We start from the raw sequence: 27,887 nt of genomic DNA on the forward strand, positions 1-27,887 counted from the left end.
CTCTACTCCTTCCCCCGCATTGCCAAAGGCAGAGGTCATTAAACTGGATTAAAAAATAATACTTATATGATGCCTACAAGAGGCTCATTTTATCTTATTTTAAAGATTTTATTTATTTTTAAAATTTATGTCATTTTATTTTAGAGAGAGAGAGAGAGAGTGTGTGTGAGCCGGGGAGAGGGGCAGAGGGAGAAAGAGAGCGAATCTTCGGCAGGCTCCATGCTCAACACCGGAGGCTGATGTGGGCCTTGATCCCATGACACTGAGACCACGACCCCAGCTGAAATCAAGAGAGGGACGCTCAACCAACTGAGCCACCCAGGCACCGCATCAGTGACGGTGATTTTTAAGAAAGCTTTCCCTGGATGCAATATGGAGAGTGGACTAGAGGGAAGAACTAACGGATGTAGGAATCCTAGTTTGGAGCTGTGGCCATAATGCAGGTAAGAGACAGCGGTGGTTTGGACTACAGTCATGGCAGGGAAAACATGAAGGGTAAAGGTTCTGGAGATATCTGGGATGTAAAATGGTAATGGAATGGGTATGGGGGATGAGGGAAAGGGAAGAGTTAGGGATGCCCCCCCCCCCCCCCCCCCCCCCCACGATTCTGTTTGCACATCTGGCCGGGAGCTGGTGGCCGTCTCAGAGAAAAGAACCGTGAAGAGGGTCAGCTCTGTTGTGGTGGGATCCGGAAAGTTTAACTTTGGATGCATTAGGTTCGAGGTGCCCGTGAGAAAGCCAGGTTCTCATATGTCGTATGGAATCTCACATTTCAGGTCTGGGCTGGAGACATCAACCTGTGAGTCATTTGCACCAGCGGAAACTGAAGTCTTAGGAATGAGTGAATCACGTAGGGAGAGAGAGAGAGGTGGGGAAGAGGAGGAGGTCTCGGGTTAAGGCCTCAGAGAACCTCTCAGTTTAACAGCCAGGTTACCAGAGGAGCAGGGAAGGCAGGCTGAAAAGTAACATCCGCGGGGGCCACCCGGAGAACGTGGTGTCTGTCACCTGCATGTTGCCCGTTCGTTTATTTAGGTTCCTGATACTTTACCTTGTTCTAAAATCTGGAAGCTTACACTAACCCCGTGAGTTATACAAAGCCAACTACTCCTAGTTTTATAAGTGGAAAAACCCTGGGGCCGATAAAGCAAATGGTATCCGTAAGTGGCTAATAAACGGGGCTGAGCTGGCATAAACACCCAAGTCTTGTGACGTCGGAACCCCGGGCGGCACCACTCGTGAACATACCGTCACTGAACTGCCAGAGGGGGCGTGTCAACACGCGGATTTGTTTTTGACAGGTGCTGTTCTCCGCTCATGTAAATTATCGGTTGATATTTTGAACGTTGGGAGATACGAGAAGGCGTGAAAAGGTAACACTTGAAATAATTTCCACTTGCAGCCCTCTTCCACCTGTGTCCGTGCTCATGCCCTTGACGCTCTTCTTTTTGGTATAATTAGGCTCCTGGCGTACCGTCCATTTTATAATCTTCCTTTAGAAACATGATGCACCCTGACCCTTTCCTCATGCCATTACGCAATGAAAAACTGGTTTTGAAGGAATTGCTCGGCAGAATCTTAGGAAAGCAAACAGAACGATTTGCCAGAAGCAAGCACGTCATGGTGGGTAGATGACTTAAAATACTACCGTCCTGCCTGCCCGTCCCTCTTCATATGCTGGTTTCTGAAGCCAAAACACACGTTCCCTTTCGCTAAGAGTGAATAGTGGTACAGAACCTAAAGTCCCCATGACTCAGGTTTATAATTGTCATTGCTCTCCTATAACCCTAGAGGGCATGCTCTGTATGCCTCAACCCCACGTGACCTTACCCGGGTCCGTGGTTCTACCCCACAGGTATGTTTCTAGCCTATGGGGACAGAATGAGCACACTTTCCCCAGATCGCTAAGACGGACGCACACCATATTTCCGAGATGAAGCTTACAGATGCCCCTGTTCTCAAGCGAGGGTAACAAAGCCAACAGGTCAGTGTGAATGTCAGGTTGGGAACCAGGCAGGGTAGGGTTTTAAACCTGATAGAGATCTAGAAGCCACATACACGAGTCCAGAGCGGTAGGGAAATGCATTCCCGAGAGGTTGGTGGAAGTGATGTTCGTTCATCTCTCTCTCTCTCTCTTTTTTTTAAATGTTTATTTATTATTGAGAGACAGAGACAGAGCATGAGCAGGGGAGGGGCAGAGAGAGAGGGAGACACAGCATCGGAAGCAGGCTCCAGGCTCCGAGGGGTCAGCACAGAGCCCTACACAGGGCTCGAACTCACAGACCGCGAGATCAGGACCTGAGCCGAAGTCGGACGCTTAACCGACTGAGCCCCCCAGGCGCCCCTTTCGTTTGTCTCTTATGTTAAGAAGGCTATGTCTCGTCTTCCTTTTTCCAACGACCCCCTAACCCTATCTGCCTACAAAGTGCCCCCTTGAGATATTCTCCTCTTCATTCTTAAAAGGTAGAGGTCAGTCTTCTGTAGCTACTTCCTGCTGTCAGGGGTTAGAGCAGTGAAGATGCCTTGCTCCCGCAAGTGTAAATTTTGGGGTTAGACGGTTTGGGCTGCAGTTTTTCATATCCCTGCTGGATCGTGTGATTTATATGGGACTGTTGCATCCAAGAAGAGGCAAATTTTACTAGCAGGTTAACGTATCGACTGAATACATTGGTCCCCGAGCGACAGAAGAAGGTTAGGATTACAGCTGTTACTGTTGGCCACAAAAAGATTATCCTCAATACTTAACGCAGTTTCGCAGTGCACAACCGAGCATCTGAGCAAAGATGTATTTGTCTGACAATTACTGCCTCTTGAACAGGAACTTCAGGTCCGTCAGCAGCTCACTCGTATAAGCTTCAGGAACATCTTGACTTGGCTCTGCGGGCTTCCTGAGACTGTTGAATCCAGGGAGCCACATCTTGTAGCTCAAGAGAAGAGTAGGTGGTTAACAGCACCAAGTGGGGTCCTGTCCAGATAGGGCTGAGCTGATCCCGAGCTGACCCTCATTGCCAGGTGTTCAAGTACACCCAGTCGCTTGGCTCATTAGGGATGGAGTTTAATTTCCTTTGATAAAGGGAGGCTCCTATTTGCATAATTGTTGAGGGCGGCCACAGCAGTCCCTGGTTGAATTATGTGGTTTATTGCTTGTTTAGTCTCAGTATTTGGGCAAATGAAGTTTCCCTCAGATGCTTGGAAAAGGCCCTCCGCATATCCAGATGTGCTTGGTGCAGGCCTTCCCTTTGAGGCTGCCCTAACTCCAGTTAAAGCTTTGGGGAGCAGCCTCGACCAGTTCTCCTGAGTTCTTTGAAAGCTTAGCTAAACTTTTCTTTAAAGTTCTGTTACATCTTCCAACCTTTCCAGGATGATCGTGGCCTCCGGGCAGCATGTAGCTTCCATTGTATCCCTAGAACCTGGGCCTGTTACCCAGCGGTTATTTTAAAAACAAATGCTGGTCCATTATCACTTTGCATTGTTCAGGGAAGACCAAACCTAGGAATCACCTGCTCAAGTGACCCCTTGACTCCCTCCTTTGCTTTTTTCAGTTCTGCGAGGAAAAGCTTCCATCCACCGGGTAAAAGTATCTGTGAAGCCAGGAGTTATTTATATCCTCTGCAGGGATGGGCATAATTGTAAAATCAACCTGCCAGTCTTTCCCAGGTAAAGTTCCTCTTTGTGCAGCTTTGGCTAGAGGTGGGACGGGGGGAGGTTCGTTTGCACATCTTTTTTTTTTTTAGGTTTATTTATTTTTGACAGAGAGAGAGTGAGAGCGAGAGAGTGAGAGAGAGAGAGAGAGAGAGAGAGAGAGCGTGAGCGGGGGAGGGGCAGAGAGAGAGGGAGCCACAGAATCCGAAGCAGGCTCCAGGCTCTGAGCTGTCAGCACAGAGCCCAACGCAGGGCTCGAACTCACAAACCGGGAGATAATGACCTGAGCCAAAGTCAGACGCTCAACTGACTGAGCCACCCAGGCGCCCCAATTTTTAAATTTATTTTGAGATAGAGAGAGAGAGCAGGAGAGTGCAGAGAGAGAGAGGGAGAGAGAGAATTCCAAGGGCTCCAATTCAGTGTGGAGCCCCAGGCGGGGCTTGAACTCACGAACCCCGAGGTTGTGACCTGAGCCGAAATCAAGAGTCAAGCACTTAACCAACTGAGCCACCCAGGTGCCCCTAGCTATTTATATTTTCAAAAAGCCTCTCCCCTTACCCCCCACCTCCACCTTTTTTCCTTCAGTTTTGGGAACGGGGAATGATCTGGATAAAAGTTCCCAGAGAGGTTGAAGGACTTTGAATTATTAATGGGGCCATATTTCTAGTTTTTGCAAAGATGTACGATATAAGGACAGAGGCTTTTCACTCCTTCGAGGAGCTGGGTTGCAGTTTCATTGACATTGAAATTGACCTACCCATCTAATTACATTTTTTTTAATTTTTTTTAAATTTTTTTTTTAACGTTTATTTATTTTTGAGACAGAGAGAGAGACAGAGCATGAATGGGGGAGGGGCAGAGAGAGAGGGAGACACAGAACCGGAAGCAGGCTCCAGGCTCCGAGCCGTCAGCCCAGAGCCCGACGCGGGGCTCGAACTCACGGACCGCGAGATCGTGACCCGAGCTGAAGTCGGATGCTCAGCCGACTGAGCCACCCAGGCGCCCCTAATTCCATTTTCTTTAATTCACTTCTTGCCCTCTGAGTGCATAGTTCTGATTTGGACTTAGGGAATAAGGTCTTAAGAAAAATTCCTATCGGTCTCTGAATATCACCTTCAGATCTGGCGAATTTCTGGCCACAGATAATCATTGCCTTATCATGTTGAGGGAGAAGGATTTTGATTTTAATGCCCCGTTCCCTGGTGTCTCACTTAAAGGGCAAGATAAAGGTAGACCAGTAAGAAGTGTTTCTTCAGGAGTTGATATTTTGGGGGCTCAATGTTGTCACTATTTCAGAAAGTTTCTTACTAGTTTCTTACACAGATGGTACCCTGTCAGTGTTTTTTAGAAGCTTCTAAACGCCAAGCAGAATATGCATCCCACTCGGATTGTTTAGTTAACAGCCATTTTCCGGAGTTGGGTGTCCAAATAGGCTTAGTAGGTGTTCCAAAGGATCCTCACTTAGGCCATTTGAGCATTAAAATCGTAGTTAATAGAATCCTAAAAATTTTCTTATCCCAGTAACCTGAATGGGCTGCAAGCTTCCAGTGACGTAGTGTCATCCGCCTTCTACCAGGTTTTCTAGGCTCAACCCTACAGAGCACTCGGTCCCCCAGAGCATTTACCAAGGGGACCTTTCTTCTTTTTTTGTTTTTTATTTAAAAAAAAATTTTTTTTTTTTTTACGTTTATTCATTTTTGAGACAGAGAGACAGAGCATGAATGGGGGAAGGTCAGAGAGAGAGAGAGGGAGACACAGAATCTGAAACAGGCTCCAGGCTCTGAGCTGTCAGCACAGAGCCCGACGTGGGGCTCAAACTCACGGACCGCGAGATCATGACCTGAGCCGAAGTCGGACGCCCAACCGACTGAGCCACCCAGGCGCCCCCTTTCTTTTTTTTTTTTAAAAAAAAACCCTTTCCCCTGAACTTGGATCTCTGTTAAGGGCTTGTCTCCACCTGCCAAAGGGTCTCTCATAAAGGTTGGTGGAGCCACAGATTCGACTGTTCTTAGCCCACTGAAAATTTCCTTCTCTAGAGAGTTGGTAAGTAAATCTCCTACAACTGAGAATTTAAAAGTGCACACTCCGTTGTTCGGGTCTACCAGACGGGGGCCTCTCCATCTCCAGAATCTGAGATTTATCTCACTGAGGCCTTCAGGATCAGGTATCTCCCAATCAGCCTCCAGGACTCGAAGGTACAAAGGAGTGTTGGGATCCCTCAGACTCCCCCTCCAGAACAGACCAGATCTCTGCCCAGACCTCAAGCCCTTCCTTTTCTCCCCGCTTGAGATAGGGGCAGAGCCAGAGAGCCGATTTGTGGGATTTGTGCGGTCCCTGTCACCGCTCTGAAGGGACTCTGATCACAGTGTCCAGAGTGGCCGCTGAACCCATTGCACGGACTGGTACATCGAGTGCCAGTAGGGACGGATTCTCTTAGTGCCCTTCCTCCGGGACCCCCAGCGACATAGACCAGGTGGCCGGGTGACCGGCTCTCGTTGCCCACCGCGTCACCTGTTTGGAGCCGGCACAGCTCAAGGGGATTAGGTGAGAGGTCCCATCTAGGTTGCCAGATTCTGTCACCCGAAACAGGGTTCGGCTCTTAGTGGGAGTGTAGCCAAAAGACATAATCAAGCCAAAGAGAAGGAGAAGGAAGGGTTTTACTTGCACCAAGTAAGGAGAGCGCTGGGGCGATTTCCCAAAGCAGCGTCTCCTGGAACAACAAAATCGGGGAGTCTTAAGCTAAGGGTGTGTGGATATTCATGGCGAGGCATGAATAGATGGTGGCAATCTAGAACTGGGGCAAAAATCGCCCTGAGTTGACAGAGTCCAGGTCCTGGTAGACTGAAGTCGTGGGGCCAGCAAGGGCCGGGGACATCAGTTCTCTGGCTCCAGTCAGTCTGGTGGTTGAGTGCTCAGGGGGCGTTTAAATCCTGCAAAAATGACTCAAGAATGTGCTTCAGGGGCAGTCTTTTGAAACAGCACTGGGGGCCGGTCTTACCACCGACTTATTGTCTCTGATACTGGTTAGGTATGTCCTGACCTGGTAGTTGAGGGAGCAAAAAGCCAGCTGAGGGCAAAGCACAAACTAACACCCAGCAACCCAGCAATCCCCCTGCCCCCCCAACCAAGTGGGATATGTGTGACATTCCTCAGGCACTCCTGGCTGCCCCAAAACAAAGGCAGGGGACAAACAAATGGTCAGCTGATAGAGATCACAGTCACCCAGGACATGAATCTCCATCAGTTTGCAACTGTCTTTTTATTTTTATTTATTTTTGAGAGAGAGAGAGAGACACAGAGTGTGAATGAGGGGGTGCGGGGGAAGGGCTGGGGAGGGAGACACAGAATCCGAAGCAGGCTCCAGGCTCTGAGCTGTCAGCACAGAGCCCGACGCGGGGCTCGAACCCACCAACTGCGAGATCGTGACCTGACCTGAGCCAAAGTCAGACGCTTAACCGACTGAGCCACCCAGGCGCCCCCAGTTTGCCACTGTCTTAATGATTTACAAGAAAAAAAGCCATCTTAGCAATAACCAGACCTTCAGAAACCTACAGACTCAATTTCCTGGAGCCCTAACATCACCCTCCCCTCCACAGTATAGAAAATTTTACATAATCAGCCAGTCCTCTCACTTACAATGCAACCCTTTCTGCTCATATAGGTCCTGTCCCTGTGCTATAATAAAAACACCTTTTTGCACCAAAAAACGGCTCAAGAATTCGTTCTTGGCCATTGGCTCCCGCACCCGGCTTCAAACTGCATCGGTAGTGGCTGTTTGTTTTTACATTTTTCTATTCCCTTAAAATCATTAATTACTGAGGTCTGTTTTTCTGAAATTTTAACATATCCCAGGAAGGTCTGGAGGAAATGTGTTCCAGCAAGTAGTCAAGCATGGATCACAAAATGCCTGGGGGCCTAAAATGTTAAGAAAGCGATGTCTTGTCTTTTTCCGGGGACCCCTAACCCTCTCTGCCTACAGAACGTCATCCTTGGCCTGTTTCTTGTGTCACAGCTTAACAAAACTCCTTTGAGGGAGCCTTAGCTCATCAAATACCTGCTGTGTATAAATCTACTTGCATTTATAGGATGTCTTTTTCAATTTTTTCACAAAATTGGGGTGCCTGGGCAGCTCAGTTGGTTAAGCGTCCGCCTTCGGCTCAGGTCAGGGGCTCATGGTTTGTGGTTCCAGCCCCGCATCGGGCTCTGTGCTGACAGCTCAGGATTCTGTGTCTCCCTCTCCCTCTGCCTCCCCTCCCCCCGCTCTCTCTCTCTCAAAAATAAACATTAAAAATGTTTTCAAAAATGTAAATTAGTAGGCGCAGATACTGCATCCCCATTTGACAGATGAGAACACTAAGGCTCAGAGAGGTCAAAATACTTACCAGGGTCACACAGCTGGTAGGTGCTAGGCCAGAGGGATAGACAGTTAACCACCTGACAGTTCTGACTCTATCTGGATTCCTCCCATAACAAAAACACTCAAGTCCCCTGTTTAATAAGCTTGTTTCCTTCCTACTAAAACACAAGACAGTCTTTATTTTACTCTCACGGAGGTAATAGATCCGATGTCTTCTTTTGAGCACTCTTGTTGTTTTATTTAGTCGCGGAGTCTGCATCCTGCTTTGGAGGAAGGCTGCCCCCTCAATTCCAGGAAAGCCAAATGCACAGATGTTAGGCTCCCTCCCCCCAGTCAGCTTACGGAAATACAGAGCATTCTGCAACCATCTGGTTTGCAACAATGAGGTGGAAATTGAAACCGTTTGAGCAAAGGAGGGTCCCCAGGGGGAGTGGAATTAAGACCAGAGCTTCAGTGGCTCCTGAAACCTAGCATCTTCCCCCAGGGAGAGGACTTCCCGGGCAGTGAGTTTATTATTTATAGAGAAAACAAACCATTGTCCTCGATGGCCACAAAGAATCCTTGGAGGGAGGGGCAGGTTTTGGCTTTAGAAAGAAAAAAATTTTTTTTTCCTTCCTTTGTTCAGGGAATGTAGGTCAAGTAGTCTTTACTTCTTATTTAAAAAAAAAAAAAAAAAGGGGTGCTTGGGTGGCTGATTTCGGCTCAGGTCATGATCTCATAGTTCGTGGGTTTGCCCTGCACTGGGCTCTATGCTGAGAGTGCAGAACCTGCTTGGGATTCTCTCTCTCCCTCTCTGCCCCTACCTCGCTCATGCTCTCTTTCTCATAAATGAATGAATGAATGGAACTGATTGTAAGATTGCTGGGAGAGAGCGAACAAAACGCACATTCTCAAAGAGATTTGTAGACGTGTTCAGTTAGCATCACAGGCTCCGGAGTCAGCCTGCTAGGTTCAAATTCCGGCTCGTTCAAAAGCCAGCATAGCGTCTGGAGGCAGGTGATTCAAGCCCAATTGGCTTAAATTTATTAGTTTAATTTCCTCATCTACGAAATAGGAATAGGAATAGCACCTCTCCCTGGAGGTGGCTGTGAAGATTAGCTCACATAAGATACGTAAAGCCCTTAGCACTGATATTGATAGGAGTATTAACAATAGTGTACAGACTTTGAGCCTCATCCAAGCCCACATGCAGAGATGCATCAGCCAGCTTAGGGCCGTACATTTTCTGGATTGCTTTGAATGTCCTATTTGTGCTGCCCAGGCCCCTCATGGTCCTCTTTACCATTCTCTGCTTGAGCTGATGAAGGAAGGTTCTGGAACTTCTGGCAGCTCTGGCTTCTTGCAGGGACCCCATTTCTCCCATGCTTCCTCTCTCCTTGGGAAACCCCTTCTTCCCTGTCTGTGTGGTGCCTGGCAGTGCTTCCCCATGGGACCAGGCCCGGTTCTCTTTGTAGACAACTATAGGGACCAAGGGCCAGCTGCCCCCAGAAGTGCCACTTTGATATATTGGTTATTTTAAGTAAAGGTTACTTAAGAGACAGCCTACTCAAGAAGGACCCTCCCCCTGAAAGCAGAATAAATCTCCTGTGTGAAAGGCACCCTCCCTGTATCAGGAAGTCAGAGATACCCTTATCACCAGAGGTGGGAACTTTAGAGCGAGAAACTGTGTATAAACAACCCTTGTTATTTTTTACTCATTTCCTCCCCCAGCCCAAATTCTGCTTAGAATTTCTCACTAATCGAGGCTCCCAAATTAAGTTTTCTTTGTCCTGTCAATTCCTCACAGATTCACTGTCTCTGTCTAAAAAAAAAAAAAAAAAAAAAGTATAAAAAAAAACTTCCTTGCTTGGTTCTTTCTTTATCACTCACTTTCACCCCACCCTGCCCGCTCCCTGGGTCCCCCTGTGCACATGAAAACCCCTTGATCCCCCCCCCCCCCCCCCCCATTAATCTGTCTCATGCAAATTTAATTCTTGGTCCAGCCAGGAGACCTTGAGGGTAGTGGGAGAATGTTTCCTTCCCTTCATGACACATGGGCTCCCACTGCATCCCAGACTCACTCTCCACAGCCCAGATGCCCATTTTTGTTCTGCTTGTCCCTTGGCAAGTCTGTGTCCACCTCTGGGCTGACTGGCAGCTCCCTGGGAGTTGCTGGGTTTGGGTGATTTTCAAGCCCTGCTTTGATCAGAACCAGCGCTTCCAGTCCCATACATGCCCACAGGCACACAGACTGTGGTCAATGCTTTGACTCCTTTTTTTTAAAAAAATGTTTATTTAGTTTTGAGAGAGAGAGAGAGAGAGACAGAGCTCAAGCTGGGGAGGGTCAGAGAGAGAGGGAGACACAGAATCCGAAGCAGGCTCCAGGCTCTGAGCTGTCAGTACGGAAGCCCGATGTGGGGCTCGAACTCACGAACTGTGAGGATCATGACCTGAGCCGAAGCTGGACGCTCAACTGACTGAGCCACCCAGGTGCCCCTATTTTCCACTCACTCTGCTCTCTGGGGGTCAGGATGCTGAGGCTCCCCCATGTTGCCACCCATACATCTTTTTTATTTATCTGACATCAGACACTTGTGTTCTCTGGGTCTGAGTTTTCTTATTCATAAATGTTGGGAAGGAGGAGTGTGGAGAGGATGATTTTCTAAGGTTCCTTCCATCTCTGAAGGTCTGCACCTCACTAGTAAATCAAAGAGGCCCCCCCCCATCCCGACCCTGCACACTGCTTGGCTCCTCCCCGTCCAGAAGCCCGACTGCCCTGGCCATTAGCTTTACTGAGCTGCTGTTTCGGCTCCCATTTTGACTGGGCCTGGACGGGCTATCTAACTTCCAGAAAGCCAGCAGTAACCAAAACAACAGTCAGCTTAGGGTCTCTGGGGAAGCCAAACTGGGAACCCATCTTCCATCTCCAGGGCAAGGGAGAACATTCGTTACTTTAAAAGACTGATTTCATGGGACACCTGGGTGGCTTAGTCGGTTGAGCATCCGGCTCTTGATTTCTGCCCCGGGCTGGGGTCTCACGGTTTGTGAGTTCAAGCCCCATGTCGGGCTCTGTGCTGACAGTGCAGAGCCTGCTTGGGAATCTCTCTCTCTCTTCCTCTCTCTCTGCTCCCCCCCGCCCACCTTCTCTCTCTGAAAATAAATAAATTAAAAAAAAAAAAAAGATTTATTTCTCTTGTTACAGGCAGGTTATTTTGCCACTGTAGGCCGAACCCATGAAGATCATGAGAATTTAACTTGCGTGATTGCTTTGGGCTTTATTATACCACGGTTCTTGGAGTTGTTATGGAGGTTGATCCCGAGATTCAACAGAGCATAGTCAGACGAATGTGCTAACTGTATACCACAGAAGGGTCTGAAATCTATTAAGAACCGGGGAGTGTGGTCAAATTCCTCAGCTCTCCATTTCCAGGCCACTGGAGACTCCCCATGATGAGGTCCAGCTGTGGCTCCTGGTGGCCCCAGGGTTTGAGAAGAGGTGGTCAAGGTGCACCCTGGCCACACCTATTTGGCAAACAAGAAGGAGCCTGGGCACAACCCAGTACTAGCCCTTCTGTAGCTTAGGGAAGAAACAACCTTGATGTACTTGCTTTGCTGTATAGGGGCCGAGGGCAGGGCCGAGGGCTGGCCTCCCCAAGATGGGCCACTTTGGCACGGAGATTACCTTGAGTTAAAAAGCAGTTGGGGCTCCTGGGTGGTTCAGTTGGTTAAGTGTCCAACTTCGGCTCAGGTCATGATCTTGTTGCATCCACACGACTCCTGAAACAGAATGCTAGGGGCACCAGTGACAGTCACAACGAAGTTTATTGCAATGAGAGGCAAGGCCGACCGATCGGGACCAACACTTTTGATCAGAGTGCGGCCCCGACCGATCGGGACCAACACTTTTGATCAGAGTGCGGCCTCGAACAGCCGGGGTACAGAGTTTTTATAGCCGATCACATCGTTTTATCATCACCTGGGAACAGAACAAAGAAATAGTTCCCAGATGAGTTAGAAACAGTTCCCGGATGGGGTGGTTATTTTAGACTTTCTGCCGTTAAGTTGCAACCAGTGGATCTCCTTGACCCTGCCTCTGATGCTTTGAACTTTTGTTTCCTTAGCTGGTGAAGCCTAATTTACAGGAGTATGAAGTGTAATTTACAAGAGTAAAGGAAGGCTGTTATCTCTTAACCTTCAGTGTCGAAACAAAGCTGTTATCTCTCAAGCTACAGGTTAGCCCTACACTACAGTTTAACCCTTACAATCTCATGGTTTGTGAGTTTGAGCCCCGCCTTGGGCTCTGTGCTGACAGCTTGGAGCCTGGAGCCTGCTTCAGATTCTGTGTCTCCCTCTCTCTCTCTCTGCTCCCTCCCCCACTTGTGTTCTCTCTCTCTCTCTCTCTCTCTCTCTCTCAAAGATAAATAAACATTTAAAAAAATGCAGTAAAAAACCCCAGCAGATTCAGGAGAAGCTTTTTACCTCCCTCACAACTGCCTAAGAGAATTCAGCCTAAAAGCTCCAGGAGAGCAGAGAGCTGCATAATGGCATGAATGGGGAGGCATGGTGCACGGTGGACAAGAGGGACCCGGCAAGACCTGTTTGATCAAAGTCCTCTACGTGCCATCCTTTCTGAGTGGCCCAGCAAACACTTATTTACCAAACATTAACTAACTCTCCGGCATCTTCCTCTGAATTGCATTTTCTTTTCCCTTTAAGCCCCAGACTCCTCCCTACCCCGTTTTCCTTAGTTCAGAATGACATACACACCTCACTTTGCCTGACTGTCTTTGCAATTTCCAAGTCTGCCTGGATGCCCCGTGTGTACAAAAGCTAATTTGATCTCCTGTTTATCGGCCTCGTGTTACTTTGATTTTTAGTCTGGCTAGAGGGACTTGAAGGGCAGAGGAAATTCTGCGTCGCCGACAGTTGGAGGCTGTCTGTAGGTAAAGGGGAGTTGAAGCTGATTTGGGCTGTTTTTTTCCAGCCAAAGCAGGAGGCCTTCAGGCATTCGCTGGGCGCTGGGCAAGACGGACCCTATCTGAGTGTGCAACCCTGTCTTCCGAACCAACATGGATGTCCCTGTGACTTAGAGAAGGCTCGTGCAACACCCTGGGGCAGCCCTTCCTTCCCGAGGGGACCACAAAGAGATAGGAGGCTAGGGGGTCGGGGTAAGGACTGCTTATAACCATCATGTGCCAAAACTAAGTGCCATGATCGTTCCGGTCCTTAAGCTCTGTTCTACCTTTCAGTTTGTTCTCTTGTTTTGCCAGCAAGAACCAACCACCAAACACAATCCAAGAGGCCATCTTCTGATTTTAGGAGAAAAGGAGGGCTGGGGATCAGTTTGCTGATAACGATCCCAGGCCAGAAAGTCCATGGGGCTCCCATCCCCAGGTGAACCAGGAACATTGTGAGGTGGTTTCTGGAAGAATGATCTATCTTCTGGTTCCGTGGTTCCCAGACGTTGGGATCTTTGGCAGAAAAATGGCAGAGTAAATTTGGAGGGTTGTCTTAGACGTAACTCTTCCAGATACCCCCACCCACACTGTTATCACCAGAGGTTCATAAAAGATGAGGGGTTTCGTTCCAGAAAAGGGTACAGGACACAAGCTCAATAAAGTGTAATCCCTTACAATCAATCACATTCAGATTTATGACGATTTCATTATATTATTTGTATTTTCTCAGTCTGATGGACTGATTTTTCTTAATTTCTACAGGCTCACGGACAGATATTATCTACATTTGTGAATCACAGCCCTGTGTGGCTCAGCAGAGACGCAAATGAAAAAAATCTGGTGAGATTTTTGTTTTTTCTTTTAAAAGTTTATTTATTTTGAGAGAGAGAAAGAGCAGGGGAGAGGCAGAGAGAGAGGGAGGGAGAGAGAATCCCAAGGAGGCTACGCACTGTCCGGGCAGAGCCTGACACGGGGCTTGAACTCGTGAGCCATGGGATCATGACCTGAGCTGAAATCAAGAGTTGGACGCTCAACTGACTGAGCCATCCAGGTGCCTCTGGTGAGATTTTTGTTTTTTGTTTTAAAATATTTTATTTATTTTTAAGACAGAGAGAGACAGAGCATGAGTGGGGATGGGGCAGAGAGAGAGGGAGACACAGAATCTGAAGCAGGCTCCAGGCTCCGAGCTGTCAGCACAGAGCCCGACGCGGGGCTTGAACTCATGAACTGTGAGATCATGACCTGAGCCGAAGTTGGACGCTCAACCGACTGAGCCACCTGGGCACCCCGAGATTTTTGAAGAGACAAATGGGAAGCTGTTTGCTTAGGAGAAAAGCTTGAGGAGTTTCTTTAGCCAGAAACTGCCGTGTAGAGTCCTTGGGTTGAGAAAGTTCTTTTTGAACTGTTCCAGATTCCGCAAGGTGATGACTTTAAACCAGCAAACTGGAGGGAATCAGTTGGTATTTATTGTTTACATACCTTTTAGGGAGTTTGCCAGTTTGTGGGATTATTTGTCACAAAGTCAACTGGAGAAGAAAGATTAATAATGACCTGCCTACCTACAAATTGGTTAGAAAATGGCTTGTTAGAATTCGAATCCTCAAAATTCTAGGTAGGGAAACCTCCCTTAATTCTGGAAAGGAATACCAAACCACCACTTGGCTCTCACATTCCTGGAGGCAGGTCTGACTCAGAAAAGGATACCTAGGTGACATCATGTTAGTTTTGTAAAGAAGAGAGCGACACTCTACTATATACAAGGGCAAAAGTTTGGGGTGGATGTGAGTGGTGTCCAGTTAACCCTGGACTGAGCCTCGCCGCCACAGGACCATTCCTTTGCTTGAATTGATCTCAGTGAATTGCGTAGAATCATCTCCTGGTGGAAGGAGCCATCACAACGCCCTGCTTTCCGTCACAACGCCCTGCAGCTGTCACAATGCCCCGCAGGACTTGGAGGTCAGAGCTGAACTGACCAGAGTCAGGAGTGGGAAGAGAATGGCACCCAGAACTTCGGGGTCACTTCTTGCTGCTGGAGGGGTCAAGCAAGACTCTCTCTCAGTGACCGTGGAAGGCAGATGGCTTCGGTTAGAGCCCTGGCTCCTCATAAGAGCCTGGAACAGGAAATGGACAAGGGTCAGAAAGAGTCCACCTTCTAGTTAGAAGGGACCTTAGGCAGATCAGAGGAGCCTGTAGGGGCAGGTGAGCCATACAGGGTCCCTCATTCATTCATTCATTCATTCATGCACGCATTCAGCAGACCTATAGCACAAATGATACATAGTCATTCACTCATTCACTCAAGTGACAGGTGCTGGATAAACAGTGGGGGGTGGGGTAAAAAGGCCAGTGGTCTGGCAAGGCTTTGCTGGGGGCGGGGCATGAAATTGAGACCCATGGGTCTGAGTTGTTAAGGGCACGTAAGTTCAGGAGAAAAAAAAATTCTTTTTATGGAAAATACTAGAGTATGTTTGCAAATTGATGGCAGCTATCCAGTGGAGAGGGCCAGAATAAGGGTGCAGGAAGGAGTGTAACGGAAGGGCAGAGTCCCTGCTAAGGCGAGTGGAAGAGGGGAGAGTCCATTGCACTTGAGGAAGGACTTAGACTTTTATAGACCTAGAGACCGCGCTGCCACTGCAGAGGGAGGGAGGGAGGGGAGAGGCGACAGGAGCAGTGGCTTTGATTGCACTTTGCACGGAAAGCATGAGCCCAGATCCTCTGCACAAAGGGGAGGTAGGAAGAAGGAAGAGGGTTGAGAAGTGAGGGAGGGAAGAGACAGCTTACCTAGAAGAACACAGCAGGATGGCTATGCAATGGGGGGGGGGGGGGGGGGGGGAGGGGGCGTGGTGCTGGAGGGTAATTAACCATCGATCGATTGATCTTGAATTTACCGGTTTCCTCTCTGTGCAATTGGGGATTTTACTCCAATGACCCTCACCTTGAAATGCAGGCTCAAGGAAGGTGGAAAGGGGGCCTATTTGGCATTCTGGGGGTTGCCAGGAGGCTGACACGGAGGGTGGAAAGGGGACCGTGCTTGTGCCGAGCCATGGAATCTAAAAGAAGCTGAGAGGAACGTGAAGACATGAGGCAGGGGATGACAAAGAGGACCTGGCGAGGGGCAGTGCGTTATTGGCCTGCTGGACCCGAGGCGCCTTCTTCCGAGGGGCGTTGCTTTTTTTTCTTTTTAATGTTGATTTATTTTTGAGCGAGAAATAACTTGAGCGGGGGAGGGGCAGAGAGCGAGTGGGGGACAGAGGATCCAAAGCAGGCCCCGGGCTGACAGCACACAGCCCGATACAGGGCTCAAACTCGCGAACCGTGAGATCCCCACCGAGCTGAAATTGGACGCTCAACCAACTGAACCACCCAGGCGACCCCCTGGGGCATTTAAGCGAGGGAGCTTACAGGTAGAGTCAGAGCGTAAACTTTCCCATTCCTGATTTTGGAGACAGAGGTTTCTGGTGAATGCAAAATGCATAGGTGAGGAAGGAAGGAATTCTAACACGGGCTACACCAGGGATGGACCTTATGCCGAGGGACACAAGCTGGACCCAGAAGGAGGAAGCCCGTATGAGTCCACTTATGTGGGGTAACCTGGAATCATCAGATCCACAGAAGCAGAACGTCAAAGGCTGGCTGCCAGGGAGGGGGCTGGGGTGGGGACAGAGGGTCGGGGAGTTAGGCTTGAATGGGGACAGTTTCAGTTGGGGAAGAGGGAAGGAGTCTGCAGACAGACGGCGGTGAGGGCGGTACAAAATGTGGATGTACTTAACGTCACCAAAACGGTTAAGGAGGGCACGTTTGATGTCATGTGTATTTTACCACAGTTAAAAAAAAAAAAAAAAAATCCACGTGTGACCATAGAGTGGGCGGCCGACGAAAAGGTCCTCAGCAATGAGGTGGCCACAGAAACACGCAGGGGTGCAGGCTCTGAGAAGGGCGGCAGGGCAGGTTTGGAGAGGGAGGCTGTGGTCCAGGAGCTTCAGGGTCCCATGAATAAGGGGCATGGCGGGGAGGTGGGTAGAGGCCGGTGGCTGAGTGGGGGGGGGGCAGTAGACAGGAGGGCTGGGGGGGACAGCCGTCTGCATGTTGTGATTGGGGAGCATGGACGATGCCCACCCGGCCCTGGCTCGTGAAGGGGAGAGAAGGAACACAGCCAGTTGAGAGGTGGCAGGAGACTTTGGGACAAGCCCAATGCAAGTTAGGTCAAGTGGGCAGAGGGAACTGTCTGAGAAAGACTGAGGATATTGGGGTGCCCCCGGGCTGCAGCAGGAGGAGAGGGGTGGTTATGGGGAACGCTTGGTTCAACAGGGAATTGCGGGTTTCAGAGATCCGCGGGACGTCAGCCCCAATCTTCTGGTGCCCAAGTGTTGAGCCAGGGTATCGGAGGCCTAGTGAAACGCATCACCTCCCCAGGAAGAAGGCTCAGAGCTCAGGGCCACCACTGTCATCTGGAAGGTTGTGCTTCAAGGCCGGGGGGTGCAGGGGATTTAGAAGCCGTGGGGAATTCTGTGGTCCCCACAGGGCTAGACGCAGGCCTCCAGAGGACCTCCACTCTCCCAGTAAGCTCGGACGTGAACTCAGAGGCAACACAGTTCCCCCAGAGAGCCCAACCAGGCCTCCGTTTGCTAGACCTGACGGAGGCTGACATGCTCATTTTATGCATGGGGAAGCTCACGTTTTGTGGGGACAAAATATATTCTCAGGCCAGGCTGGGACTGAAATTCAGATTTCCTGTCCTCCAGGCCGCCATGGACCCTCTGCTACCTTAGGCTCCAGTGGGGAGGCAGAGAAGGGCTGAGTATGCCCACAACTGCCCTTTAGGGTTGGCGGTAGAGAATGGGGCAGGCAGGGAAACTACGTAAAAGGAGAGAGGGTGGAGGGCGCCTGGGTGGCTCAGTGGGTCGAGCGTCCAACTTCGGCTCAGGTCATGATTTCACGGTTCGTGGGTTCCAGCCCACAGTCGGGCTCTGTGCTGACAGCTGGGAGCCTGGAGCCTGTTTCGGATTCTGTATCTCCCTCTGTGTCCCTCCTCTGCTCACGCTCTCTGTCTCTGTTTCAAAAGAAAGAAAGAAAAGGAAGGAAGGAAGGAAGGAAGGAAGGAAGGAAGGAAGGAGAGAGGGTGGGAAGGAGAAGGCAAAGGAAAGAATGGGAGGCAGGGGAGAGGCTAGGTGGGAACCAGGCTGGCTGTCTCAGTGCCCTCTGATCAGCCCTGGAGGCTGTGGAACGGGTCAGGCAAGCCACTTTCCCTCCTCCTCCCGAGAAAGATCAAAGGCTCTAAGCTTGTGGGTGGACCAGTTCCGCTGCAGTGGAACTGTCTTTCTACAAAAAGGATAGGAAGGAAGGCAGCCTTGTCCGCTAATACTGGAGAAAGTTCTGAGGAACAGTGTGAACCCGCAGAAGCCAGTTCCTTTCCCTCCTGGCTGAGGGTGTCTAAAAACCAACCATGCAGTTAAATACAGGGAAACCTCTTCTTGGGGGGGGGGGGGGGGGCTCTTCAACAGTGGATGACAGTATTCAGGACAGGGACACTTTGGAAACTTTATATTGCTAGAAAGGGCTGCTTGTAGGCAATCATGATGTGAATATTCGATGCATGTGGAAAATATAACAGGGCTGCAGCTGAGAAGGATTTTTACAGTCTCAGTTCTGTCCAACTCTGAGCAGCCTCTGGATTTCTCGAATGTTTGGGATGGCTGCCCATCTGGCAGATACGAAGAATAATGTGTATCCCCACCCAGTGGCGATGCCTGGGAGCGCCTTTCTTTTAAGGGGTTGGATGCTTCCTGGCTCATCCTCTGGCCATGGGTTATGGGCTGAATTGTGTCTTTCTCTCCCAAATTTATATGTTGCATTCCTGACTCCCGGTACCTCATAAGATGATGACTGTATCTGGAGACAGGGTCTTTAAAGTGGTAACGAAGCGGTGTCTGGGTGGCTGAGTTGGTTGAGTGTCTGACTTCAGCTCAGGGCATGATCTCCTGGTTTGTGAGTTCGAGCCCTGCATCGGGCTCTCTGCTGTCAGTGTGGAGGCCGCCTCAGATCCTCTGTCCCCCTCTCTGTCTCTGCCTCTCCCCTGCTCACACATGCTCATGCTCTCTCTCTCTGTCTCAAAAATAAACACATTAAAAAAAAAAATCAAGTGGTAATGAAGAGTCGGTCACTAGGGTGGGCCCTAATTCAATATGACTGGTGTCCTTATAAGAAGAGGAGATTAGGACACAGAGACCCACCCAGAGGGAAGGCCATATGAAAACATGGGGAGAAGACGGCCATCTGTAAGCCAAGGAGAGAGACCTCAGAAGAGACCAACCCAGCTGACACCCTGATCTTCAATTTTAGCCAAAAGAACCATGAAACAATTAATTTCTGTTGTTTATATCAAACCAGTCTGTGGTACTCTGTTATGGCAGTGTGGGGAAACTCACACGCTGTGTCCAGCAACACTTTATTAAGTGGGCAAAGGGGCTGTTTCTTGGGACATACCTCTTTCTAGGAACCATGGGGTGGGAGGCATGGCCTGGGAGAGCTGTCTGAATGGAGCTTTATGTAGAAGGAGACACATTCTTCCCTGACTCTCTGATCCCCTCTGAACACACTTTTGTGAGAAGGTGATGTGGCCAAGGTCAGGGTCAGAGACATATATCCTCCTTTTCCTAGATGCCTCATGTCTGGTTCTATGAGATGGGAAGGGCCTGCCATATCGTTGACGTCCTTGTAAGGACTTCTAAAAATGTAGTTTAGATCCCTTTAAAAAGTGCAAACAGGGGTGCCTGGGCGGCTCAGTCGGTTAGGCATCGGACTCTTGACTTCAGCTCAGGTCACAATGTCATGGGTCACGAGATCGAGCCCCACATGGGGCTCTCCGCTGATAGCCCAGAACCGGCTTGGGTTTCTCTCTCTCCCTCCCTGCCCCTACCCCGCTTGCCCATGCGCTCTCTCAAAATAAATAAATAAACTAAAAAAACAAAACAAAACAAAATGCAAACAAAAAATTTAACCTGTCAAGCTACGTAAAGCGACGCAGGCTTTTTACGGCAGAGCTCAGGAATCTCTAATTCTTTCTGGAGCAGCCACAGACACATGTGGTCTTCGGCTGAGCCCATGGGGTTCCAATGATTCACGCAAGAATAGAAGTTTTGGGGCTGGACCCGAGGAGGGGCCGGAGCCCATGGGGAGATGTTCTGAGTGGCCACGGGCAGCCCGAATAACCTAGCCGCCTCGCCTCGTCATCACGGCCCTGGCTGCTGGCCAAGCCCCGGGCAGAGTAATGACTAACTGGGCTTCCTCCGGGAGGGCGGAAACAGTTCAACTCCTGTGACAGCTGCAGTCAGTTAGGCGTGGTTTTCTCCTCTGACTCGGGCTGTGCAGATCCCGGCCCGAGGGGCAGAGGAAGGACAGCCTCGCCGCCAGAGTCTTCCAGATGGCCGAGCTGGACCTCATGGGTCCAGGGCCACTGCCCGGGATCAGCGCTCACCCTCTGGCCACTGTCAGCCCAGACTCTGGGTCGACCAGCCTGGCCGAAGAAGAGGACACGGGCTCCCTGGGGAGCCCCCAGGGGGAGCCAGAAGCACAGGACGGCGGCTCTGAAGGGCAGGGGGCTCCAGATAGCGGCACTGCTGGGGAGGAAGAGGAGGAGGAGGAGGAGGTCCTGTGTGACTTCTGTCTTGGCACCTGCAGGGTGAAGGCGGTCAAGTCCTGCCTGACCTGCATGGTGAACTATTGTGAGGAGCACCTGCGGCCTCACCAGGAGAACAGCAAACTGCACAGCCACCAGCTGACCGAGCCCGTGAAGGACCGGGACCTGCGCACCTGCCCTGCCCACCGCAGCCCGCTGGTCGCCTTCTGCCGCCCCGATGGGCAGTGCGTCTGCCAGGAGTGCGGCCAGGACGAGCACAGGGGCCACGCCTTGGTCTCCTTGGATGCCGCCCGCAGGGACAAGGAGGCGAGTGCTGGGGTCCATCCAGGAGAGGGAGGTGGGGAGATGGTGTCCCGGGGAGAGGCTGGACCCCCCCCCCGCCCCCACCCCACATTGCAGCTCCTGGGGCTGCCGACTTCACTATGGCTGTTGGTCCAGCGTAAATACCTATTGCACTTGCCTTTGGGCACTTGGAACAGGTCACTCTGGTCCTGTCTCCCTCCCGCCGTCCCCATGCTGGGGGTGTGTGTGTGTGTGTGTGTGTGTCCACGCTTGCTAGCTTTCTGCAGTGGATCTGCGTTTGGGTGTAGCGTGCTGGCGTTGGAGAGCTTTGGGCAGTGACGTCTCCTTCTGGCTGGATCTGTGTGGCAAGTAATGAAATGCACACCTTGGCAGAAGTTCAAGAGAAAAAAAAAAAAGCCAAACCTTTTGCCTGATTTCTCTTTTCCCCTTTACCCCACCCGGGAGACCAGTAGAAAGTGCCCCTCTAGAGACCCCCGGTGTGAAGTCTGATCTGAGAGCTTAAAAAAATGCCAAGGTAGCACAGAATTGGACACTTACCTTCAGGTCCGATGTCAAGGACGGCTTAACTGAGGGAAAATGGAAGTTCCTCATCAGATAGGGGTGCCAGGAGAGGCTGAGAGACACCACGCACAGAGCCTGTAATTTTATTCCCATCAGATAGAGAGACTGTTTCTAGAACAACTGGCTTTTCTTTGCCCTAAAGCTGATAGCCTGGAGAAGTTCTTGAGAATGGGTTTAGTTACTGTGTATTCTTTGTTTCTCATACTTTGACTCTCCGTGAGCGCTTTTTTATTTTTTTTTCCTTCAGTAGGGAAGTGCAGTTGACTTTTCTCCCACATTCCTTATGTTCATACTGCTGACAGCTCCCCGTTTACACTACACAGGGCGGGAGACCCACCACAACTCCTCCTTAGTCCAATGTTCCTGGGCAGCAAAGGGAAGGACTTTCTGGGAAGAACGCTTTACTTGCCAGAGTCCCTCCTCCGTGTCCTTTCTCAGGCACAGATTTTCTCCAGGGTTAGTGGGAATTGTTCTGGAAAGCTCTGTAGCCCAGGGGTCAATGAGTCACCATCTCCAGCTCAGGAAGGCACTTGCCAAGTGCCTCCAGTGTTTCCAGGTTAGAGAATGTCAAGTCAGGAAAGCAGGTCACTGCCACTCATGACCAGGATGAATGAGGCTCTTTCGTAATCCTGGAGAGGCTCTCTATCAACAGGTCAAAGGAAAAAGCTCTACATAGTTGAGCCAAGTGGGCTTCAGTAAGCATTGCCGTGTGCTAAATACTCTGTAGATTTTCTCCTCCAATCCTCAGATCACTCTATGGGGTGTCATTTCTTTTTATCGCCTCCACGTTTTCCCGAACTCATACAGGCAACTGAGTCATGGGATGAGGCGTGGAAGCTTTTGGGAAGGCACCCTACTCGGGGAACATGAGTGAAGGACCCTAGCCAAGATCACAATATTGTAACTTTCTGTTTGGTACCGAAATCCTGCCACACATATAGTAGAGATATTAGTACAAAGTGTCCTGCTGTTCTCTTTGGGTATAAATGTCTGGATATTGTTATATTTACCTGGAAAAAGTGATGGGTGTACATGTTGAAAGCCAGTCTCCACCAAAGGTTGCAATAGACCATATCAGGAAAAGGTCTCCCTCCCATCCTGGATCCCCTCGCTTCCTTCCTCAGTTAAACACTACTGTCTCGACTTTCTTCTCTTTCCTTTCAGAAATATTCTGTGTCCGTACTGGCAAGGGATACAATATGGATATTTAAAAAAATTTTTTTTTAAAGTTTATTTAGAGAGAGGTAGAGATAGAGAGACTGAGAGTGGGAGAGGCAGAGAGAGAGAGAGAATTCCAAGCAGCCTCCATACCATGTGTGGGTTTGGAACTCATGAACTGTGAGATCATGACCTGAGCCTAAAGCAAGAGTTGGACACTTAACCAACTGAGCCACCCAGGTGCCCCGCAATCTGGCTTTTAAACAATGAAAACTGGTGCACCACAGGGAGGGTAATTGTAGTTCCGAGCAGGGGACAGTTGCGTAAAGCATGTTTGGAACCCCGGATTCAGACATCCTAGGGGAGAGCTGTGTAAGGTGAAATAAAAACTCGGTAGAGGAGCTCTAGAGTCATTTTTTTGGTGCCGAAAAGCCGTCACGGTTACAGGTACAATGCAACAGCCCCACCCCCCAGACTTGTGCTGAAGGCCCCAGTTCACAACCTCCGCCTTGCCGGTCTGCACGACAGAGCTCTTGTCCTTTCCATCCCGTGCCCTTGTTTTCAGCTCAGAGAGCAAGCCTACGTCCTAAGTGCAGCCAGACTCTTGTTGGCTCTACCAAATCTTAGGAGCCAAAAGCTTTCTCAAAAGGAGCCCAAGAGACCAGCCCAGAAGACCCAGTGGCTTGATGAGGCTGTAACCGCCACCGGGACTATTTTGAAAGTTGTACTTGACATCATTAAGGTTCCAGAAGCTTGGTATGCCCTTCAGCTAGCGCTGGCCTGATGGAGTCCTTTGCAGCGAAGGTCACTTTGGGTAGTGCTGAGGGCTAATTACTGAAGGAGGCACATTGTCTCAGGAAAGTGCAAACGGCAGGGTCAGCCACGAGGACACAAAAGCCGCTGAGATCCTGCATCAGAGTGACAGAGCCACTGATTTCTCCGTTAACCAAGGGAGCCCCTGCTGAGGCTCCTCGGGTCTCCGGCTACGCCAGTGGGGGCAAAACCTCAGGATTCGGGGAGTTGGGTGTTCTTTGCTATATGTTCCGTCCTGCTGGGCTTCCAGAGCCCGGCTCTTCCTGATGGGGACCCCTCGACACTTCTCTCCGCCCCGGGCCGGCTTCCTGAGGCCTCTCAGTGCAGTTGGCCTTGCGCACCGGCTGCTGATTTCCCGTGCCTTCTCTGAATCGCGGGCATGCTGCCACGAGAACGAAACTGGGTGCGTGCGTGCGTGCGTTCATGCATGTGTGCATGCCTGGTGAACGCTTCCTGACCCAGGAAGTGCACGTGCTTCTTTCCTGTTCTCCCTCAAGCTTATCAAACCATCATTGATTGCTTCCTATGGGCTAAGTGTGAGACCACACTGTCTGTCCTCGGGGAGCTTGGACTCTAACGAGGAAGCCAAGGAATGTTCCACGGCTCCCTGGAGTGCCAGAGGGCTGAGGCAGCAGAACAGCTACATGTTCCAAGGACGGAGTTGTCACCAGGAATGAGGCCAGGGCAGGGTTCTCAGAGAGGGGGACGACCTGTCTTGGATCATGCGTCCACTAGTGACAGGCCATTACATTCAGCCTCAGCATTGGTTCCAGAAAGTTCAGGACTGGGCGTGGCCCACGGACAGTCTCCAGGTAGAGCAGGAGCCGAGTTTCTGTGAGCCACACGAACCAGCGTTGTCCTCGGCCCATTCTCTGGTAGCCAAAAGGCGGATGATTGGAGGCCACTCAGGAAAAGAACTTCTTCTGGAAGTTCTGAGAAATGTTTTGGACTCAGTATTATTACATAACTTGTTTTTCCTTAGACATTCTACCAGGGTGTATATCTCAGGGAGGATGTTCTGTTTGGCTGGACTGGCATGTGGTAGGTTCTGACCAATCCACTGAGGAATGAAGTCAGCCCGGGTAGAACTCTTGTGCTACCAAGTGCAACCTCTCCAGAACGACCAACCAACGTTGTGTGGATGGAAATACAAAGGAACCGACACCACCTGGAATTTTCTTCTCCCTTCGCCTTCCCTCCGCTATTCCTGCCTGCACCTCTGACCTGAAGTCTGACCCCTGAGCTCTGGGTGCTACCTTCCGCAAGAACAATTCTGTTAACCTATTCCTGTGGCCCTGAACCAGAGGAGAAGCTAAATGATCTGGCGGGGGGGACGCCGGGGTGGCTCAGTCAGTTAAGCATCCAACTTCAGCTCAGGTCATGATCTCATGGTCTGTGAGTTCGAGCCCCGTGTCGGGCTCTGTGCCGACAGCTCGGAGCGGAGCCTGCTTCGGATTCTGTGTCTCCCTCTCTCTCTGCCCCTCCCCTGCTCGCGCTCCGTCTCTGTCTCTGTCTCTCTCTCTCAAAAAGAAAATAAAAACAAAATAAATAAAAAAAAAAATGCACTGACATGGAGAGATCACATAACCAGCAATGGCGGGTCTCAACACTCCAAATACTGTGCCTCTTGTACATTTGTCATTACCTTGCTGATGTAGACAGTGCCGTCCCGTCTAGGACTGTCTTCAGTCATTGACGCCACTGTCTGGCTTTTGTGCGGGGTCCACCCTGCCCCCCCCCCCGGAAGTGTGTACAGATGACATCTTGGGAAACCCTAAAGCCAGAGCCTGGGGCACCCTGTCATTTTCTAGGAACAGGATTAACTGGAGATACAGGTCTCCCCAAGCGGCCCCACCTTTTGTGGTAATCCCAGCGCCTTCCCCTGGGGTGACTCACTCAGAGAGGTCCCCACTAGGTAGTCAGGAGTCCTTTTCTCCCTTTATGGCAGTCTGCAGGCAACGGAGAAGGCCCGTTCCCCGGCTCCTCTCTGGGAGCATCCCTGTGCTCCGCATCAGGCTGGGGCTGCCCGTGTCGTCCGCTGCCAGGCTGTGTTTCCGCTCTGTCTCCTACCACCTTTAAACAAGCACGTCACGTTTCTCCCCTTCCCTGGGACAGGTCACTGTATAAGCCTTTTATTTATTCACTTCTTTTAATGTTTATTTGTTTTTGAGAGAGAGAGAGCACAAGTAGGGGAGGGGCAGAGAGAGAGAGAGAGAGAGAGAGAGAGAGAGAGAGAATCTATAGCAGGCTCGAGGCTCTGAGCTGTCAGCACAGAGCCGGACGCGGGGCTCGAACCCGTGAACCGTGAGATCATGACCTGAGCCGAAGTCAAACGCTTAACCGACTGAACCACCCAGGTGCCCCTGTGTAAGCCATTTAGATAGACCAGGATTCCATGACTGCTCCCAAAAGGCCAGACCCTCCCTCCGCCTCCAAATAGGTCTGGGGTGGGGAGGTCGTGAGGCTCCCTCAGTTCCAAGTCAGCATCCCAGGTCCTGAGCAAAACGAAACAAAATAAAACAAAGCAAAGGAGTTACCTGCCCCCTGCAGAGGGGGACAAAGCCTCCTTCCTGCCTCCCTATACCCTCACAAGGGGGCCTGGAATACCCCCAAGCTTCTGTAGGAAAAAGCAGAGAGCATTTATGCCCTCTGAGTTCCCTTAGGGCCAAATGACACACAGCTTCAAACGCAGACAGAACCTGTTGAAAGCAGTTAAAACTATTCTTTTTGTGCCGATTCATGCCCTTGTGGTCGGGCCTTTGAAGGTTGCAAAGGTTTCGAAGCTTTATGTGTTGGCACACTTCTTGGCAGAAAGGTGCTCGGGGAGTCTCCGGAAGGAAGAGTGAAACAGGTGGTGGGGATCGGGGTGGGCAAACCCAAGGTTCTCGGGCAGGCACTTGGCTTGGGCGGGAGGGCTCGCTCTGCCTGCCTCCAGGCGAGATGAGTGCGTGATGGGACACAGCCATGGTGGCACCACCCGGGACAAGAAGGGGCGACCACGAAGGCCTCACTGACGTTGGTGGAGCACGAGCAGTGTGCCAGCTACAAGGGCAAGTTCACAGTCACGCCCGCTGTGTCATTCGATCCTCACAAAACCCCCATGAGTGAGGTGCCTCAGTTATCCCCATTTCACAGGTGAGGCAGTGGAAGTCAAGAGGCGCTAAGTAGATTTTCCACTGCCAAGTAGAAAACCTGGGGTCCCTACCCTTGGCTCCAGCTCGTACTCCTTGTACGGTTATTCCGGGGGCAGGGGGGCTGGGCTCCACTGCACTGATACACTGTGTGACCTTGATTAGGTGGCTTCACGGTATCATCTGTGAGATGGAGGTAATGGTGTTTACCTGCTGTGGGTGTGCTCAGGACGACAGGAGGTGATCCACCTAAATGCTTGAAGTGACGGCCAGTTGCCGCACAGCAGACGTGCTCACCGCCTTTTTAGGGGATCTGTGCCGAGTTCGGCCCCAGCAGGTGCTGGCCCACAGCTTACCCTTCCTGTCGATTTCGGGCCCTCCAGGCTGGCTTCTGAGGCAGCTCCCAAGGTCAGAGTCTCCTTTCCATGGGACAAGAGTGAATAGTACATCGCTCCGGGGGACATTCTGGGTGCACTCCGTAACTTGTTCTTCCTTCTCCTCAGGCTGAACTTCGGGACACCCAGTTAGAGCTGGAACGGAAACTCAGGTTGAATGAAAACGCCATCGCCAGGCTCCAATCCAACCACAAATCCGTTTTGGTAAGGCTGGCCCATCTGGGGTTGTGGGACATGGGGTCACAGGCCCAGACTCCCTGTCCATGGGCACCTTGGCGTTTCTCGGCGGATGGGGATTATAGGTATGGATACGGTTGGCTACGCCACGGGATAGCCTCACCTTGCTGTCAGCTTTTGCTATGAAATTAGTTTAAGGTTCAAGACTGGCAAGTGATTGACTTTTTAATAATACAGAGTAGAGCAAGTCTAATCCTATAATAACAACATTCCTGTTTTTACATTTGCATATGCTTTTCTGACCAGGAGAAAGGGGTGTGCGTAGGAGCAGAGGGGGTAGAACTCCAGGAATCAGGCAGAGTCTGGGTTTCTTCCATCACGGGAGAGTGTTTTGCACGTGAATGTCACCAGTCCTGTGTCCTGGCAGCCAGGAAAAAGAGTGGAGAACTGCTTGATTAGTGGATGGTGACTTGATAAGGCCAGTGGTGTGCCCGGCGACTTAGTTTTAGTCTGTCTCGTATATGGCCATTTTCCATATAAAGTATAAGTAGAGCCAAACAGTTCCACAAATATTTCTCAGTGGTGGAAAGCCAATAACCATCACTCAGGAGAGAATCCCAAACACCTAAGCTATGGTAGTGAGTCAACAGCAGCATCTTTGCATACCATGAATGATTCAATCCATCTTTCCTTCCTTCCTTCCTTCCTTCCTTCCTTCCTTCCTTCCTTCCTTCCATCCATCCATCCATGTATCCATGCATCCATGCATCCATGCATGCA

General features: G+C 50.5%; 1 protein-coding gene and 1 long non-coding RNA gene across 2 annotated transcripts in view; both read left to right on the top strand.

Annotated features, from left to right (window-relative positions):
* The first annotated feature begins 42 nt into the window (after positions 1-42).
* LOC125926968 (uncharacterized) lies at positions 43-4,421 on the top strand. Its single transcript, XR_007459204.1, has 3 exons — positions 43-443; positions 1,299-1,370; positions 3,540-4,421. It is a non-coding gene; the product is annotated as an uncharacterized LOC125926968 (long non-coding RNA).
* A 15,755-nt stretch (positions 4,422-20,176) lies between these two features.
* Positions 20,177-27,887, top strand: part of TRIM16 (tripartite motif containing 16) — a 19,839-nt gene continuing 12,128 nt past the window's right edge. The window contains exons 1-2 of the mRNA XM_049636917.1: positions 20,177-20,875; positions 27,039-27,134. Of these exons, the coding sequence (XP_049492874.1) occupies positions 20,354-20,875; positions 27,039-27,134 (618 nt within the window). The 5' untranslated portion in view covers positions 20,177-20,353. The remainder of the gene's footprint in view (positions 20,876-27,038; positions 27,135-27,887) is intronic.

The sequence above is a fragment of the Panthera uncia genome, chromosome E1, assembly GCF_023721935.1.
Source record: "Panthera uncia isolate 11264 chromosome E1, Puncia_PCG_1.0, whole genome shotgun sequence".
Taxonomy (NCBI): domain Eukaryota; kingdom Metazoa; phylum Chordata; class Mammalia; order Carnivora; family Felidae; genus Panthera; species Panthera uncia.